Raw genomic sequence first — 13640 nt, 5'->3', positions numbered from 1 at the left:
TAATTCTTCACCATTGAGAGATAGGGCCAAAAACGATATAGCACTGCACAGCATGATATTTCAAAAATGTAATGGGCCCGATATGTTCTCGTGGATCAGGCATTACGTGGCAGAAGTATGCGCTCTACTGAGTGCCCTTCTAGTTCACAGTGCAATTGTGTAGGAAATTTAAAGGACCCTTGTCGGTCCTTGTAACCTGGTGTTGGCCCCACGGTTAAGGTTGCTGGCTTAAGATCTTCGGGTCCAGAGTTCAAGCCCCTGCCATGCCATTACATAACATCAGATGGGTTGACTCAGCCTGTCATCCTTTCGAGGTCGGCAAAATGAAAACCATCTTCCTGGGAAGTATGAGCCATTCTGGTATCTTGTGTCAGAGACCTGGAGTGGAAATTCGTCCAGGATTGTACCTCCAATCCAAGGCAAAACCTCCTTGGCAAGCCTGTGCATCTGAAGACGTGAAAGGACTGGTTCTTCTTCTTCTTTTTCTTCTGTTGGTCCTTTTATATAATAGACCCTTTTACATCCTTATGATTGATGTATTAATCCCTTAGTGCATAAGATATTTGTGATTCCGGCATTCTGGAGTCAGCCACCTCCTTCCCATTTCACATTGAGAAAGCTTCGTGAGGATTTTCATATTTCGTTGCACGTGAAATCAAGGTAAAACAATTTCACCCTTTCTCTCACTCATGATCGCAGTGTTGACCTCCCTCGCCCCCCCACCATCCACCCTCAGCTGTACATGATGGCTTGGATGTTGGAACATTGGGTTAAAACACTCAAGAGGGCTGCAGGGAATTGAGGAGTGAAGGGGCACGGTATAGCAGTGGAATGAGCGATAAATTTTATGGCAGCAGTTTTGCAAAAGGGCCAATTTTTTATTTTTATTTTAACCGACAGGAGTTGCGACTTCTGAAAAGAGCTGAATCACGTAGTCATAGGTCAATGCAGTAATCATGAAACGAAGGAAAATGGATGGAGAAGGGACACAACCAGGCAAGGAACGAACAATCACGACATGAAAAGGGATATACAGAAATGACAGGATGGCAAAGGGTACATCAGCCGAAAAGAAAAGTAGATAAATGTGGACAAAGAAAGTGCAAGAGGACTGAAGGCAAGAACTAGGGAGGGTAGAAAAACCATGAGTATGGAAGTAGGATGGTATGACATGGTGATAGATGTCAATTCTAAAGAAATCGGAGGGAAGAGACTAGGAAACTCACCGAGGGACAGCGCACACATGAAGATGGTCAGGGAGGTAATTTAATTGAGAGAAGTTGAAAAAAAGAGGAGGTTGGCAGTAAGCTTAGAGATTGGGAGGGTCATGTTATACGGGATGATGGTTGAGCATGTGACCTGGCCGGGCTCGTAAAGGACAAGAGGTTGAGAGGGTCCGCAGAACAAGATCGGATAAGAAGCGGTCGTAATAACAATAACAATAATAATTTATTTAAATTGTGCCTTTTACAAACATGTATCAAGGTGCTTTGCAGGAAAAAAGATCAAGTAAATGAAGAGAACGATAAATGGTAAAGCATCGAACAAAAACAGCAAGCACTAGAACAGTGTTTCTCAAGGTGGGGCGCACGCCCCACCGGGGGGGGGGGGGGCGTGGCAATATTTTGGTGGGGCATGAAGATTCAGAATTAATGAATTAATATATGATCGCTTTCATAGCTTTGAACTTTCAAAATTTCAAAAGTTTGAAGCTGCGACTGATGCCTCATAGCGTCATAACTAAAAACTGCTTCACCGCGCCCTTGTTACCCAATCCGCAGGTACGGCGTGCCCTTGATCAATTCAACACTGTTACGTCACTATGACTCGCTTTTCGTCAAGGGGAATTCCTTGTGGGAACCACTTGAATTCGTCAAGGGAACCACTTGAAACTGTTGGTTCATGACTTCCATGACAGATTTCATGATTTGAAAGCAACGGAGTTCCCTTCTTGGTTGATTCAGCCGTTTCTGGTGGATTTATCTGAAGTACCAGAGCAATACCAAGAGGAGTTATGCGAGTTGCAACAAGATGAGGCTGTGAAAAGTTTTCAAGATCAAAGGAACCATGATGTGGCTGTCTGAGGAGAGCGAAAAGAAATACCCAAACTCGACTACTTTGACAAGGGAAGTATTGATAAATTTTCCATCATCTTATTTAGTCAAATGTGGATTTAGTGTTGTTACCGATTTGCTGCAAGCTAAGAGAAATCGACTGGAAATCACGAAACGTGGTGATTTAAGGCTGAAACTGACAAAATTGGTTCCTCGAATCAAACAAATCTGCAGCCAGCGTCAAGGGCAGGGCTCCCATTGAAGCGAGTAGCAATTGAATAAAATTTGCAAGAAAGTTTTAATAAAGCCTTTTGAATACATAATATGTAGTATATACTGTAGTGTCTCCAATCATGGTGGGGCGTACGATTTTCTTGAAAATCAAAGTGGGGCGTGGGACAAAAAAGGTTGAGAAACACTGCACGAGAAGGGCACTCGGTAGAGCGCATGCCTCCGCCCCACAATGCCTGATCCACGAGAACATATCGGGCCCCTTACATTTTTGAAATATCATGCTATATATCGTTTTTGGCCCCATCTCTCAAAGGTGAAGAATTACTTTTAAATTAAATAATTCTCGTATCCAGATCTGGATTCTGAGCTTCACGAAAATCTAATCAATTTGTTCTTGTCACACTCTCAACCTGTCCAAGTTTCATCCGAATCCGTACAAAACTTTTTGAGATATCGTGCTATATATTAGTTTCGCCCTATCTCTCAATGGTGAAGAATCACTTTTAAAAACTCTAGTAGCCGGATCCGGATTCGGATTTTCACCAGAATTTAATCAATTCTTCCGTGTCACACACCCAACGTGCCCACCAAGTGTCGTCCAAATCCGTCCACAACTTTTTGAGATATCGTGCACACAGACAGACAAAGACAGACAGGGGTGAAAACACAACCTCCTTCACCTTCGGTAGCGGAGGTAGTGAAACGGATTTGCATTAAGATGAAACGATCTGGCAGCGGTGAAGCAGTACACACAACTTCAAGCTTGTGTAAACTGCAGCTGTGCTGCTGATGTAGTGCCCCTCAGTAGATTAGAGCAGGAACTTGTAATTTGTTCATGGTGCCGACCACAGCTCCCCCACTCTTCATGAAGGACACAGTGGGAACTTTAACAGTGACCAACTAATGCCGGCAGATGGGACACCCAGTTTAACTTCCATCCGAGGGACGGCACACACATTCATCAATCTCCCTGCCAGCGAAATAGCGGGATGACAGTTTATAGCTGCATCGGCATTCAAACCCAGGCTAGAGAGCTCAGATTATGTACCTCAAGGTCATCATGCCAGACCTATCCACCATACCTTATGGCTCTCCGTTGAAGTTTTAACTGATGTTAATTCTGTGCTCCTCAAAGAAAACAACAACAAATCCACAAATCATAAAAGCAAAGTGACTTCCCAACACATTACAGTGTAACATAAAATCGAGTTGTTTAAGCTTCAAGAGGAATGCAGTAAACATTGCATTGAAGTGCAGTGACACAAAAATAAACTTCTGTAAATTGTAATCGTACTTGCCTTCCAAGTAGAGCTGGTATGCTTCAAAAATGGCCTCGACCCCTTGCCATCGCACTTTTCCACGCTCCCAACTGTCAAGTCCATTCTCTTCAGGCCCACTACCATCTGTACCAGTCACTTCTTGGCCTCGCTTCGGTCCACCAACAACTTGTATGACGGATGCTTGTGGCCGACGGTCAAGATGGCTGCTTTCCACCTCCTTTCGGTCCTGCGTCGCACCATTTGTGTGAACAGGCTCTGATGGTGTTGAAACAATAACTCCGCTAGCTGTGCTTCCTTCGCTACGAGTGGCAACCCACGCGGACATTTCTCTCTCAGAAGGCGACCATTGTGCATTGCGCAGCTGTGGAAAGGTGCCCCCATGCTGAGTTGAAGATCGAGATGCGGTGCTGTCTGCACCTCTGGGCCGCTCAACTAAAGGCTTTGCCACATCTGGTCCTGGCAAGTTGAGAGCAAGACGTGGCGGTGAGTTTACACTCTCTCGTTCCCTCTCATTTGACTTGTTCGTTTCAGGTTTTGAAGTTCCTGTTAAAATTGGTGACCTGACACCATCTGTGTCATAATGAGGTTGGAGAACAGACGCAGTGTCAAATGGGATCTGCCCCAATGCTTTGTTTAAGCCTTTAGGTTTTTTGAGCTGGTCTTCTGGTCTGCAGCCTGGAGTTACAGGGACTTCCTCAACACATCCGTGCATGTTGACAGAAAGTTTCAGCAACCCTAGCAAAAAAAAATTAAAACAACATTGTAAATCATGATTCTTTCACAATGCTAACGGTGACTGGCAACATATTAAAAAATCAAGATAAGCAAGTGATGAAGTCCTGTGTGGTAGCTACAAAGAAATTATTCCTGCTTTAAAAGACTCCTTGACTTTCTAACAGGCCAAAGTCTACCTTTTGGACTGCGGAGTAACCCCTCAGCGGTATTACTCGGGGCAAATTTAACAGCTTAAACAAATTTACCAAAGAATCAGCACAAACAGTGACCCATCAAGTATCCCAGACCAAAATGACCCTTGTTGGGGCATGTTTGGGATCATGGCATAGACCTGACACCTCAGCCAGGTCAGCAGTACAAAAGGAGTCAAGGTCCCTTCGCAATTTATAAACTCGATGCTCATGGGTGGGAGAGATGATGATCATTAAGATTATTCAGCTTTCAGCGTTTTTCAATCCAAACTATCACCTGTATGTGGTGCAATCTTTAAAAAAAAAAAATTTTGTACTTTGTAATCGTGCAAAATTAACGTGGCTGCCCTTTTGGCTAAAAATCCGTGATTCTGGCCCATGCTGGTCATTCTGAAAGTTTCTACAATCTACATGTTGGATCGCATGCCACATTAACGTCGATCTGTACTTTCCCTTCCAACTCCAAAACGAAAAATCTTCAATGAAAAGCACCAAGAGAACGCGGAGTTACGTCTGTAGAACCAAGTGATTGCACACAAAGTAGTGGGTCGAAATTCAAAGATGGCATCATCCTTGCTTTGTGAAATGTCAACACTGAGATGGACGTTATAATGCTTTTATGCTTTTGCATATTTAAACACAACAAATTTATGAGCGAATTATCTTCCAAGTAGAGCTTAAGCAGCATTCAAAATGGTTTTGGTTGGATGCAATCCCGTCACTCGTACGACGCAGAGCTATAGGGGTCGGAGATGAGCACGCTTCTGCTCAGCAATCGAGCACTCCTGAAATAAAATGGGATTAAATGAAAAAGAAAAACCGATAGAATGAAACCTAAGTGACGTAACAGAGTGTGTACCCAACACAACGATTTGACAAGTTTTCCAGACGACAGATCGAGGCAAGCCTGCAAAACTAGCGCTATTCAAAGTAGGGACAAAAGTTGGTGAACATTTGACGTACACGGTATATTGAACTTACTAAAAAAGAAATTTCACACGTGTTGTGACTTTGTAGTGTACTTGCAGATGTGTATAATGCCAGACCCCATGTATTCGCGGGTCATAAAGTGTGACCTGCTTTGACATTCGCGCTTAGCGTATTCGCGTTTTTAAATTTTATTTGTTTTTAACATCTGAGGACTGGTCTCCCATATTTACCTGGGAAAATGGAAATCAGACAACATCACAGCATTACATAAGAACAGGTGCAAAAACCAGATCCCCTTAACTACAGCGCAATTCGCTTCCCGTACTTCCAATCATCAGCAAGGACATGGAATCCATCATCACAGTTGACATAAAATCATTCCTTTTCTCCAACAGCCTCATCTCAGATCATCAATTTGGATTCAGACCTGGTCACTCTACCTTCGACATGCTGCTTCTACTATCCCAACAATGGTGGAGGGTCTCAATATCAGACATGATATCAGGGCCATCTCTCTGGACATATCTCAAGCTTTTGATACAGTCTGGCATCCTGCCTTGCTCTCCAAACTGTCTGCCTATGGATTCCAAGGCAAACTCCACTCTTGGATTACTGACTTCCTCCACTCTCATAGACAACGTGTGGCTCTCAACGGAACCTTTTCATCTCCTCTTCCTGTCAAGGCTGGAGTGCCCCAAGGCAGTGTTCTAGGCCCCATATTATTTCGAATCTTCATCAATGATCTCTCTGACTCTGGAAAATCCTATTTATCTCTTTGCTGATGACTCCACTCTCTGCCGTGACGTTTCTCATCCTCCTGACAGACAAGCAGCAGCCTCTTCCCTCTCCTCGGACTTTGACAAAAATCCCAAACTAGTCAAACACGATTTTGCTTTTGTATCCACATTGTCCACGATTTGTGTTTTTCTGCTTGTGCACCTCCACCATTAGCATTACCTGCATCCCTTGTTTGTCCATCTCCAACTTTCTCCCTCGCCCTGTTGTTGGTGTTTCCCCTTTCTCCTGCTGTTCCCTTTGTTATGTTGTATCCTAATTTGTTCACTGTCCCACGAGTCCATACCATATTTTTTTTATTTACTTATTTATTTTTGTATGCCAAGTTGAGGCTTGTGTAAGAGCGAAAAAAAAAATTATTAAGCAATACCCCAACATTCATGGACCCCAACATTAGCGGCATTTTTCAGTAATGTATCCCCTGCAAATAGCAGTGTCCAACAGTACGTACGTACGTACACACACACACACACACACACACACACACACACACACACACACACACACACACACACACACACACACACACACACACACACACACACACACACACACACACACACACACACACACACATCTTCTTCTTCTCCTTCTCTTTATAGATGGGGAGGTCCAATGGTACAAAGATCCTGCCCCTGCCTCGACCACAATACTCCTCCACTTCTCTCTGTCCTCAGCCATCTTTCTCCACTCTCCAACCACCCCACCTTATTGATATCCCTCCTCCCACAATCCACCCATCTCAACCATGGTCTATCTCTTTTCCTCCTACCTTGCTTGCTCCCTCAACCTCTCCACTCTCTTTGCCATTCTCTCTTGCTCCATCCGCAACAAGTGTCCAGCCCACTTCAACCAGCATTTTACCAATCTCACCATCGAGCTCACTTACACACCAATCTCCTCCCTCAGTTCATCCATCCTCTTCACTCTCACAATCCTCCTGACCCAGTTGTTCTCGCAGACCTGCAACCTCTATTGTTGTCTCTCTGTCAGTGCCACCGTTTTGGGACTGCACAGTAGGCCAGTGTCACATAAGGCACCAAAACTTTCACTTTCAATTTCCTTGATATCTTTCTGTCTGACATCATTCCCTCCACCCTCCTCCATGCATTCATACTCACCTGAATCGTCCTCCGCACCTCCATGTCAGACAAACCATCCTCGGGTCACTGTTCCCTCCAGATACTCAAACCTATTTCCCTGTCTGATCTCCTTCCCCTCTAACCTGATATTCATTTATTTTCTCTGCTGCTGGAACCACATCAACTCAGTCTTCTCCATACTCAACGTTAGCCCATGTTTCTCAAATGCCTTCTTCCAGTCCCCCAGTACTTCCTACATATCCCGTCTACTTTCCGCTACAACAGCCAGATTGTCTGCATAAAACATCCTCCACATACTACCTTTCCTTTTAGTCTCCTGCTTACCAGCTCCATCATCCTGATAAACATGAGTGGGCTAAGAGAGCTTCCCTGCCTTGAACCAATCTTCATGCTGAACTCTGACATCTGAGGACCAACCAAAACTCTTCCCTTCGTTCCCTTGTACATCTCTTCTACCAACCTCACTTCTGCTTCGGCCACTCCCATCCATCTCAGGGTCGCCATCACCATCTCTCTCGGGACAATATCATAGGCCTTCTCCAGGTTCACAAATCCCAATGCCATTTTATCTTGCACCTCCAACCTCTTCTCCACCAGCTGTCTCAGCGTGAACATCCCATCCATCATCCCGCTACCCTTTCTAAACCCCTGTTGCTCTTTGCTGATCTCCATCTCCACACTCTTCCTTACAATCCTTTCCAGAATCTTCTCCACTACCTTCATGATATGACTTCGGAGGGTAATGCCTCTGCACTTCCCTGGATCTTGAACATTGCACCTCCTCCTCCATGATCTCCACTACCTCCACTTTCCCCTCGACATAACACGGAAGCTCCAGCTCGCCGCTGCTTCCTCTATGGTTCAACAGCTCTTTGAAATATCCTTCCCATACCTTCAATACTGCCCCCCTCTCTGTCACTAACCTCCTGCCACCATCGTTAATCACCCCCCTCCCGCCTACCCCTCCCCTTCATGAGCCAATTTATATATCATCCTCTTCCAACCATCTTCTTCCTTGTTATACACCTCCTATTCCATAAGATTCCTCACCTTATATGCAGCTCTCCTTGCTCATTACTCGCCTTATCCACAAATATTCACATTCAAATGTGCATACAGACGTGCATCTTGATTGAACTTTGAAAGAAGGCCATTCTCGGGGGTGATGCCCCCTCCACCATGAAGAGACAGACTGAGCTAAATCGTGGGCCATCTTCGAGGTGCACACACCACACTGGCGAATTGTCTGACACTTGTCTCACAATGTCTTGCTTTCTTATGAAAGATCTCTGGCAAATGTCACATGCGTAACTGGCATTGCCAATTGTTGTATATTCTTTCCTGGTAGGTAGCAGCAGCAATAGCTACAGTAGCATCGAGAAGACCTGTCCATCTCTACTCTCTTATTCCAGCTAACCCCTCTCTGCATTTTGATCTCCAGGGACTTCTCTCCTGAGCAACAGGAAATCAACTACTTTCATCAAAGTTAAAGCTGTTCAGGTCTTGCCTCATTTTGTCCTTCCATCTCAGCTTGGCTCCATGTGCCAGGAAGCACTGTGGCAATTATCCAAACAATAGCTAATTACCTCTGCCACCGAAGGTTGTGTTTTCACCCCTGTCTATACTATGTATGTATGTCGGTCTGTCTGTCTGTCTGTGAGCAGGATATCTCAAAAAGTTGTGGACGGATTTGGCCAAAACTTCGTGGAAAGGTTGGGCGTGTGACAACGATGAATTGATTAGAATTTATTGAAGATCTGGACGCGGATCTGATAATTTTTTAAGTGATTCTTCACCATTGAGAGATATATATATATAGGGTCAAAAACGATATGTAGCACGATATCTCAAAAAATTATGGTCAGATTTGGACTAAATTTGGTGGACGGGTTGGGTATGTCACAAGGACAAATTGATTCTACTTTGGTGGAGATCTGGATCTGAACACTCAAAGTGTTTAAGGGATTCTTCACCATTGAGAGATGTACAGGGCCGAAAACGAGATGTCGCATGATATCTCAAAAGGTTTGGACGGATTCAGACTCAACTTTGTGAACAGGTTGGGTGTGTGATGCCGACGAATTTATTTAATTTTGGTGAAGATCCGAATCTGGATCCGGCCAATCAGCGGGATAGAAAACGTAAACTGTTTAGCCTGCCTGAGGTATGCGCTCTACCGAGTGGTGTTGTAGTTTGGTATGCAATTATCCAACAGTAAGATTGTCTAAGCAGCAGTCTCCTGGCTGCAATAGCATCCTCTTGTGACTCTTTCAACCCAAACAGCCTCTCCATTTACAATGCTGGTATGTTCTGTCCCCTGTTTATCCGTGGTGATGCCTAAGATGCTTTTGAGGCACCTCTTGTGAAAGGTATCAATCTTTCTGGAGGTGTCTCTCTTGTTGGCGCATGTTTCAACTCCCTACAACAATCACTACGGCATGGAAAATGAGTTTCTTCATCCTCATGGCAAGATTGTTCTTCCTGAACACAGGTCTGCGTATCCCTCCAAACACTCTCGGCACCGGAAATCCTATATTTTCCATCCTTCATTTCTCCATGCGCTTGAAGAATCAGTCACTGCCTCGGTGGCTTCTCCTTTGATGTAGATTGACTTTCAATCTTCATCCAGCAAACCAGCTACCATCAGTTTTGTCTTCTGCCTGCTCATCTGTTATCTCCATTCTGATGTTACCTTGCCAAGTACACGTGTTGCTCTCTCTCTCTCTCTACTCTGGTAGTACTTGCTACAGTTTCATTGTCAACAAACACAAGTTAAGTCACTGTCAATGATGAGGGTCTTCTAATCCTTTCATCACTAGTCAGCCACAAGGTTGGCAATATTATTGCCAGCTCACAATTACGAGACTGAAGCAGAAGAGAAAGCTTTTTGGGACAATGTTACAAGCCAATCGCAGACCATTACTGCCATATTTCTGGAGTTACGCAATTTCATCATTCCGTCATGCAGGAATTTTTTTTTTCAATGTTGAAGACTCAATTCACGAACTATATAATTTTTGTCGAGGAAAGGCCTTAAATAAAAGAAAGAAAAATCTGCTTTTTGAAAAGGGGAAGATCATAAGTGTTTAGAAAGACCTGGGAAGGTAAAAAGTTCCAGAATTTGGCAATGAAGGGGCAAAAACGAACATCATAATGGCCCACCCTTGATTTGCCAACGGCTACACGATGATCATGTGATGTAGTGACTTGTCCAGTATTTTGTGGTGTCGCTAACGGAGGTACACAAGCAGAAAGTTCTCTGGAGCAGAAACCGAAGTAATATCTATAGAAAAGAGAAAGAGGGCCAACTTTGCGGTGTAAGTTGAGCGGGTCGAGGTTTGAGGTCAGATTGGGAGAGTTGATCAGTGGGATTACTTTGTATTCAATTCTGTCCAGTAAATACCGTATTTTCCGGTGTATAAACCGCACTTTTTTATCAGCAACAAAAGGGTAAAGTTGGGCGTGCAGTTAATACATGGGTATAGCAAAAAAAACATTGGTCTTAAAAACGATCAATGCTGAATTTGAATTATCTATCTATAACTCCAGAAATCTGTGTGTGTGTGTGTGTGTGTGTGTGTGTGTGTGTGTGTGTGTGTGTGTGTGTGTGTGACCGCTGTTTCTCGACAACCACTGGTCCGATCTAATTGAAACTTGCCAGGTATATTGTTGGGGACCTGAGGATGTGCCTTTTCAAGGTTTGATATTAATCGGACAAGTGCTTCCCAAGTTATGGCCATTTATTTACCAAACCAATGACAAGACACGTTGTTGCGTGGGCGTGGATGATGGGGGAAGGGAACCTCAGCCGCGTTCCCCATTACGGGTTACAATGTATGGGCTTCCGGAGAGTGATGACTTCGTGTATTCTAATAATTTCTTGATTCCTTATGCGCATTTATAGATAAACACAATGCCCCAAGTTATGATCGTTTTCATATTAGACGGTGCATAAATTTCGGTAACATCAGAGTGAGCTGGTGTGCTCCGAACCAGGAAGTAAATTTTTTTCTCTCTCTCTACTCTTCTCTTTTTGTTTTTACTTGCGACGACATTGCGAAAAGGCAAAATACGTTGGTGCTAATTGAATAATTGGCCATTAAAACTAAATTGCGAATAATCGTAACTGCGAAATGCGAACTTTCAGGCCACGCACGTACGCGCACACGAGAGGGAAGAAACAGCCTGCATGGTTGTTGTTTCTTGCTCGTGGTTTGAATATTTATTTATTTATTTAATTCTATTATTTTACGGGCACGTATTAGTATTCTAAATGAACACTACTGTAGCAGTTCGAACAGCTGTTAAACTCAATTCCACCGTTTAATTTTTGAAAATCTGTTCAGGTTCAGAGTTTGTACAGCGTTTTATTAACCACAAGACGACCCGTGAACCCGTTGGGTTCCCGGTGTGACAGCTGTTGATGAAAATCATTTCAAGAAAAAAAAAGATGGCTCCAGCGAACTATACCGCTGAGGTTGTTTGCATTGATCAAATACTCCCGAAGAGTACTTGACTGAATCGGGAATTGATTTTTAAATAATTTTTCATTGCCCGAGTTGAACGAAACTTGATACTGCACACCGCAGGCGAATGGTGAGTAAGGTGGCCCTAAAATTTTTGCGCTATCGTGTACCGTTTTTGGCTGTATTTCGGGAACATACATACATATATATATACATAACTACACAAGATGAGAGTTTTAGTTATATATAGATGTGCGGAATTAAATAAGTCACGCTCGGAAACGTCCGGAGTTTAGGTGCGTGACGTATATAGAGCCTCACGGCTCTGAAAATACCACTAAACACAAAAGAAGAAGAAAAACACTTGGTCTCACATCAAAGGAATAATTATTCACAATAGCTGGAGTCCAATGACGGAGCATCCAACTCAAATAAGCTTGTGTGGCAAGCTTCCCTCGTATGTCGTGTTCAAGAGGAAGACACTGCCCGAAGACAAGTTTCCAGCCGACGTCATTGTTCGTGCTCAGCAGTGGTGGATAGTGTTGTGTTCTTTCTTAGGTGTTATATTCTTTCCAAATATTTAGTTGTTGTTGTTGTTGAATTGCAGGATGTTGAGAGATTGCGAGGAAGATGATGAGGCAAGGGGGAGGGGCATGTTGAACGTGAGGGAGACGCCGTCTTACCGGAGTCGGAGATATGTGAACGTTATGTGCTGCGGAATAAATGGACTTGTGCCTTGCAATCAATCGCATTGTTTTGTGTCTGTTGAATGACATAACAGATAGACTAAGGACTTGTAGTGGTGACTATATTTTTACATGCATCATTTTCTGCATGAACATCCGGTGCAGGCAGAATTAATCCACCAAGCATGTTCGGTTGTTCCTTACATGCTGACGCTCTGATAGCAAATGATGGATAGTGGGGCGTGGTTTAAAGCTCGGAACAACCAATCAACCCGGAGTACTTTTCTATACGAGGGCAGGAAATGGATTTAAAAGGAAGAATAAGAATCTCACGAGAGCGAGGAGCCACGTGGGGCGGTGGTGCTTTAAAAAGTACCCGTGCTGCTCGGTTCCTTTGCATTCCTTTGGTTCTCTTCGTTCTTCCTGGTTCTCTTCGTGTTTCTTCATTTCCATCAGCGGTTCCTAACTTGCTTCCCGTGGATTACTCGCGTCGACCAGACAAACTTTTTCTTACTTCGCAGGCCTTTGTATTTGACCCAGATTTCGAGGAACATTAGCTGCATCTCGGTGGATACACCACACAATAACTTTTCCATTTCCCGGACTTGGTATTTTCATCAGTTGGAAATAAGCATTTCGTGATGTGTTTCCCGCCGGGATTTTCGACCTGGATTCTGAGGAGTATTGGCATCTTGGTTGAACTTTCACCATTACTCCTGTCGCTATGTTGGCTGAGCATTATGTTGACTGGAAGACTGCTGGCGTTCATCGGGGGGATGAGAAAGGTCGAACTTCCAATGATCCGCGGCTGTATCATCAAGGTGTGGGAGGAGATACCGTTGGACATCATCAAGCGAGCATTTCTGAAATGCTGCATCTCCAAGGAGCCTGCAAATGATGGTGACAGTGACATGGACAGCAATGGGGACTTTCTCTACCCCGATTTGGACAAGGAGTTACATGCCGTCCTCGACAAGGAAAGCAATTACGAGGAATTCCTCGGGTTTAGCTGAAAAGCTTCATCAAACCCAAACGGCCCTTTTCAGCACCACAAATCCACAATAAATATGTATGATACCAGTATGAATCCCTTTTCTTCCTTTTTCTCATTAACAAAAATAATCCTCTTTATAACATTAAAAAAAATAAAAAGTTCTTGGTATCCT

The 13640-nt window shown here is 43.8% G+C and overlaps 1 protein-coding gene across 7 annotated transcripts in view; it reads right to left on the bottom strand.

Moving 5' to 3' along the window:
* The window catches only part of GSE1 (Gse1 coiled-coil protein), a 228833-nt gene that overhangs the window by 10655 nt on the left and 204538 nt on the right, over positions 1 to 13640 (bottom strand). For all 7 annotated transcript variants that reach the window (XM_085888620.1, XM_085888615.1, XM_085888616.1 and 4 more), the window contains one exon: positions 3587 to 4303. In XM_085888620.1, coding sequence (XP_085744746.1) covers positions 3587 to 4303 — 717 coding nt within the window. The remainder of the gene's footprint in view (positions 1 to 3586; positions 4304 to 13640) is intronic.

This window comes from Eptatretus burgeri, chromosome 7 (genome assembly GCF_056783735.1).
Source record: "Eptatretus burgeri isolate ZD-2024b chromosome 7, Ebu_testis_v1, whole genome shotgun sequence".
Classification (NCBI taxonomy): domain Eukaryota; kingdom Metazoa; phylum Chordata; class Myxini; order Myxiniformes; family Myxinidae; genus Eptatretus; species Eptatretus burgeri.
The sequence above is the reverse complement of the archived record's forward strand: the minus strand, read 5'-3'. Positions and strand labels throughout refer to the sequence as shown.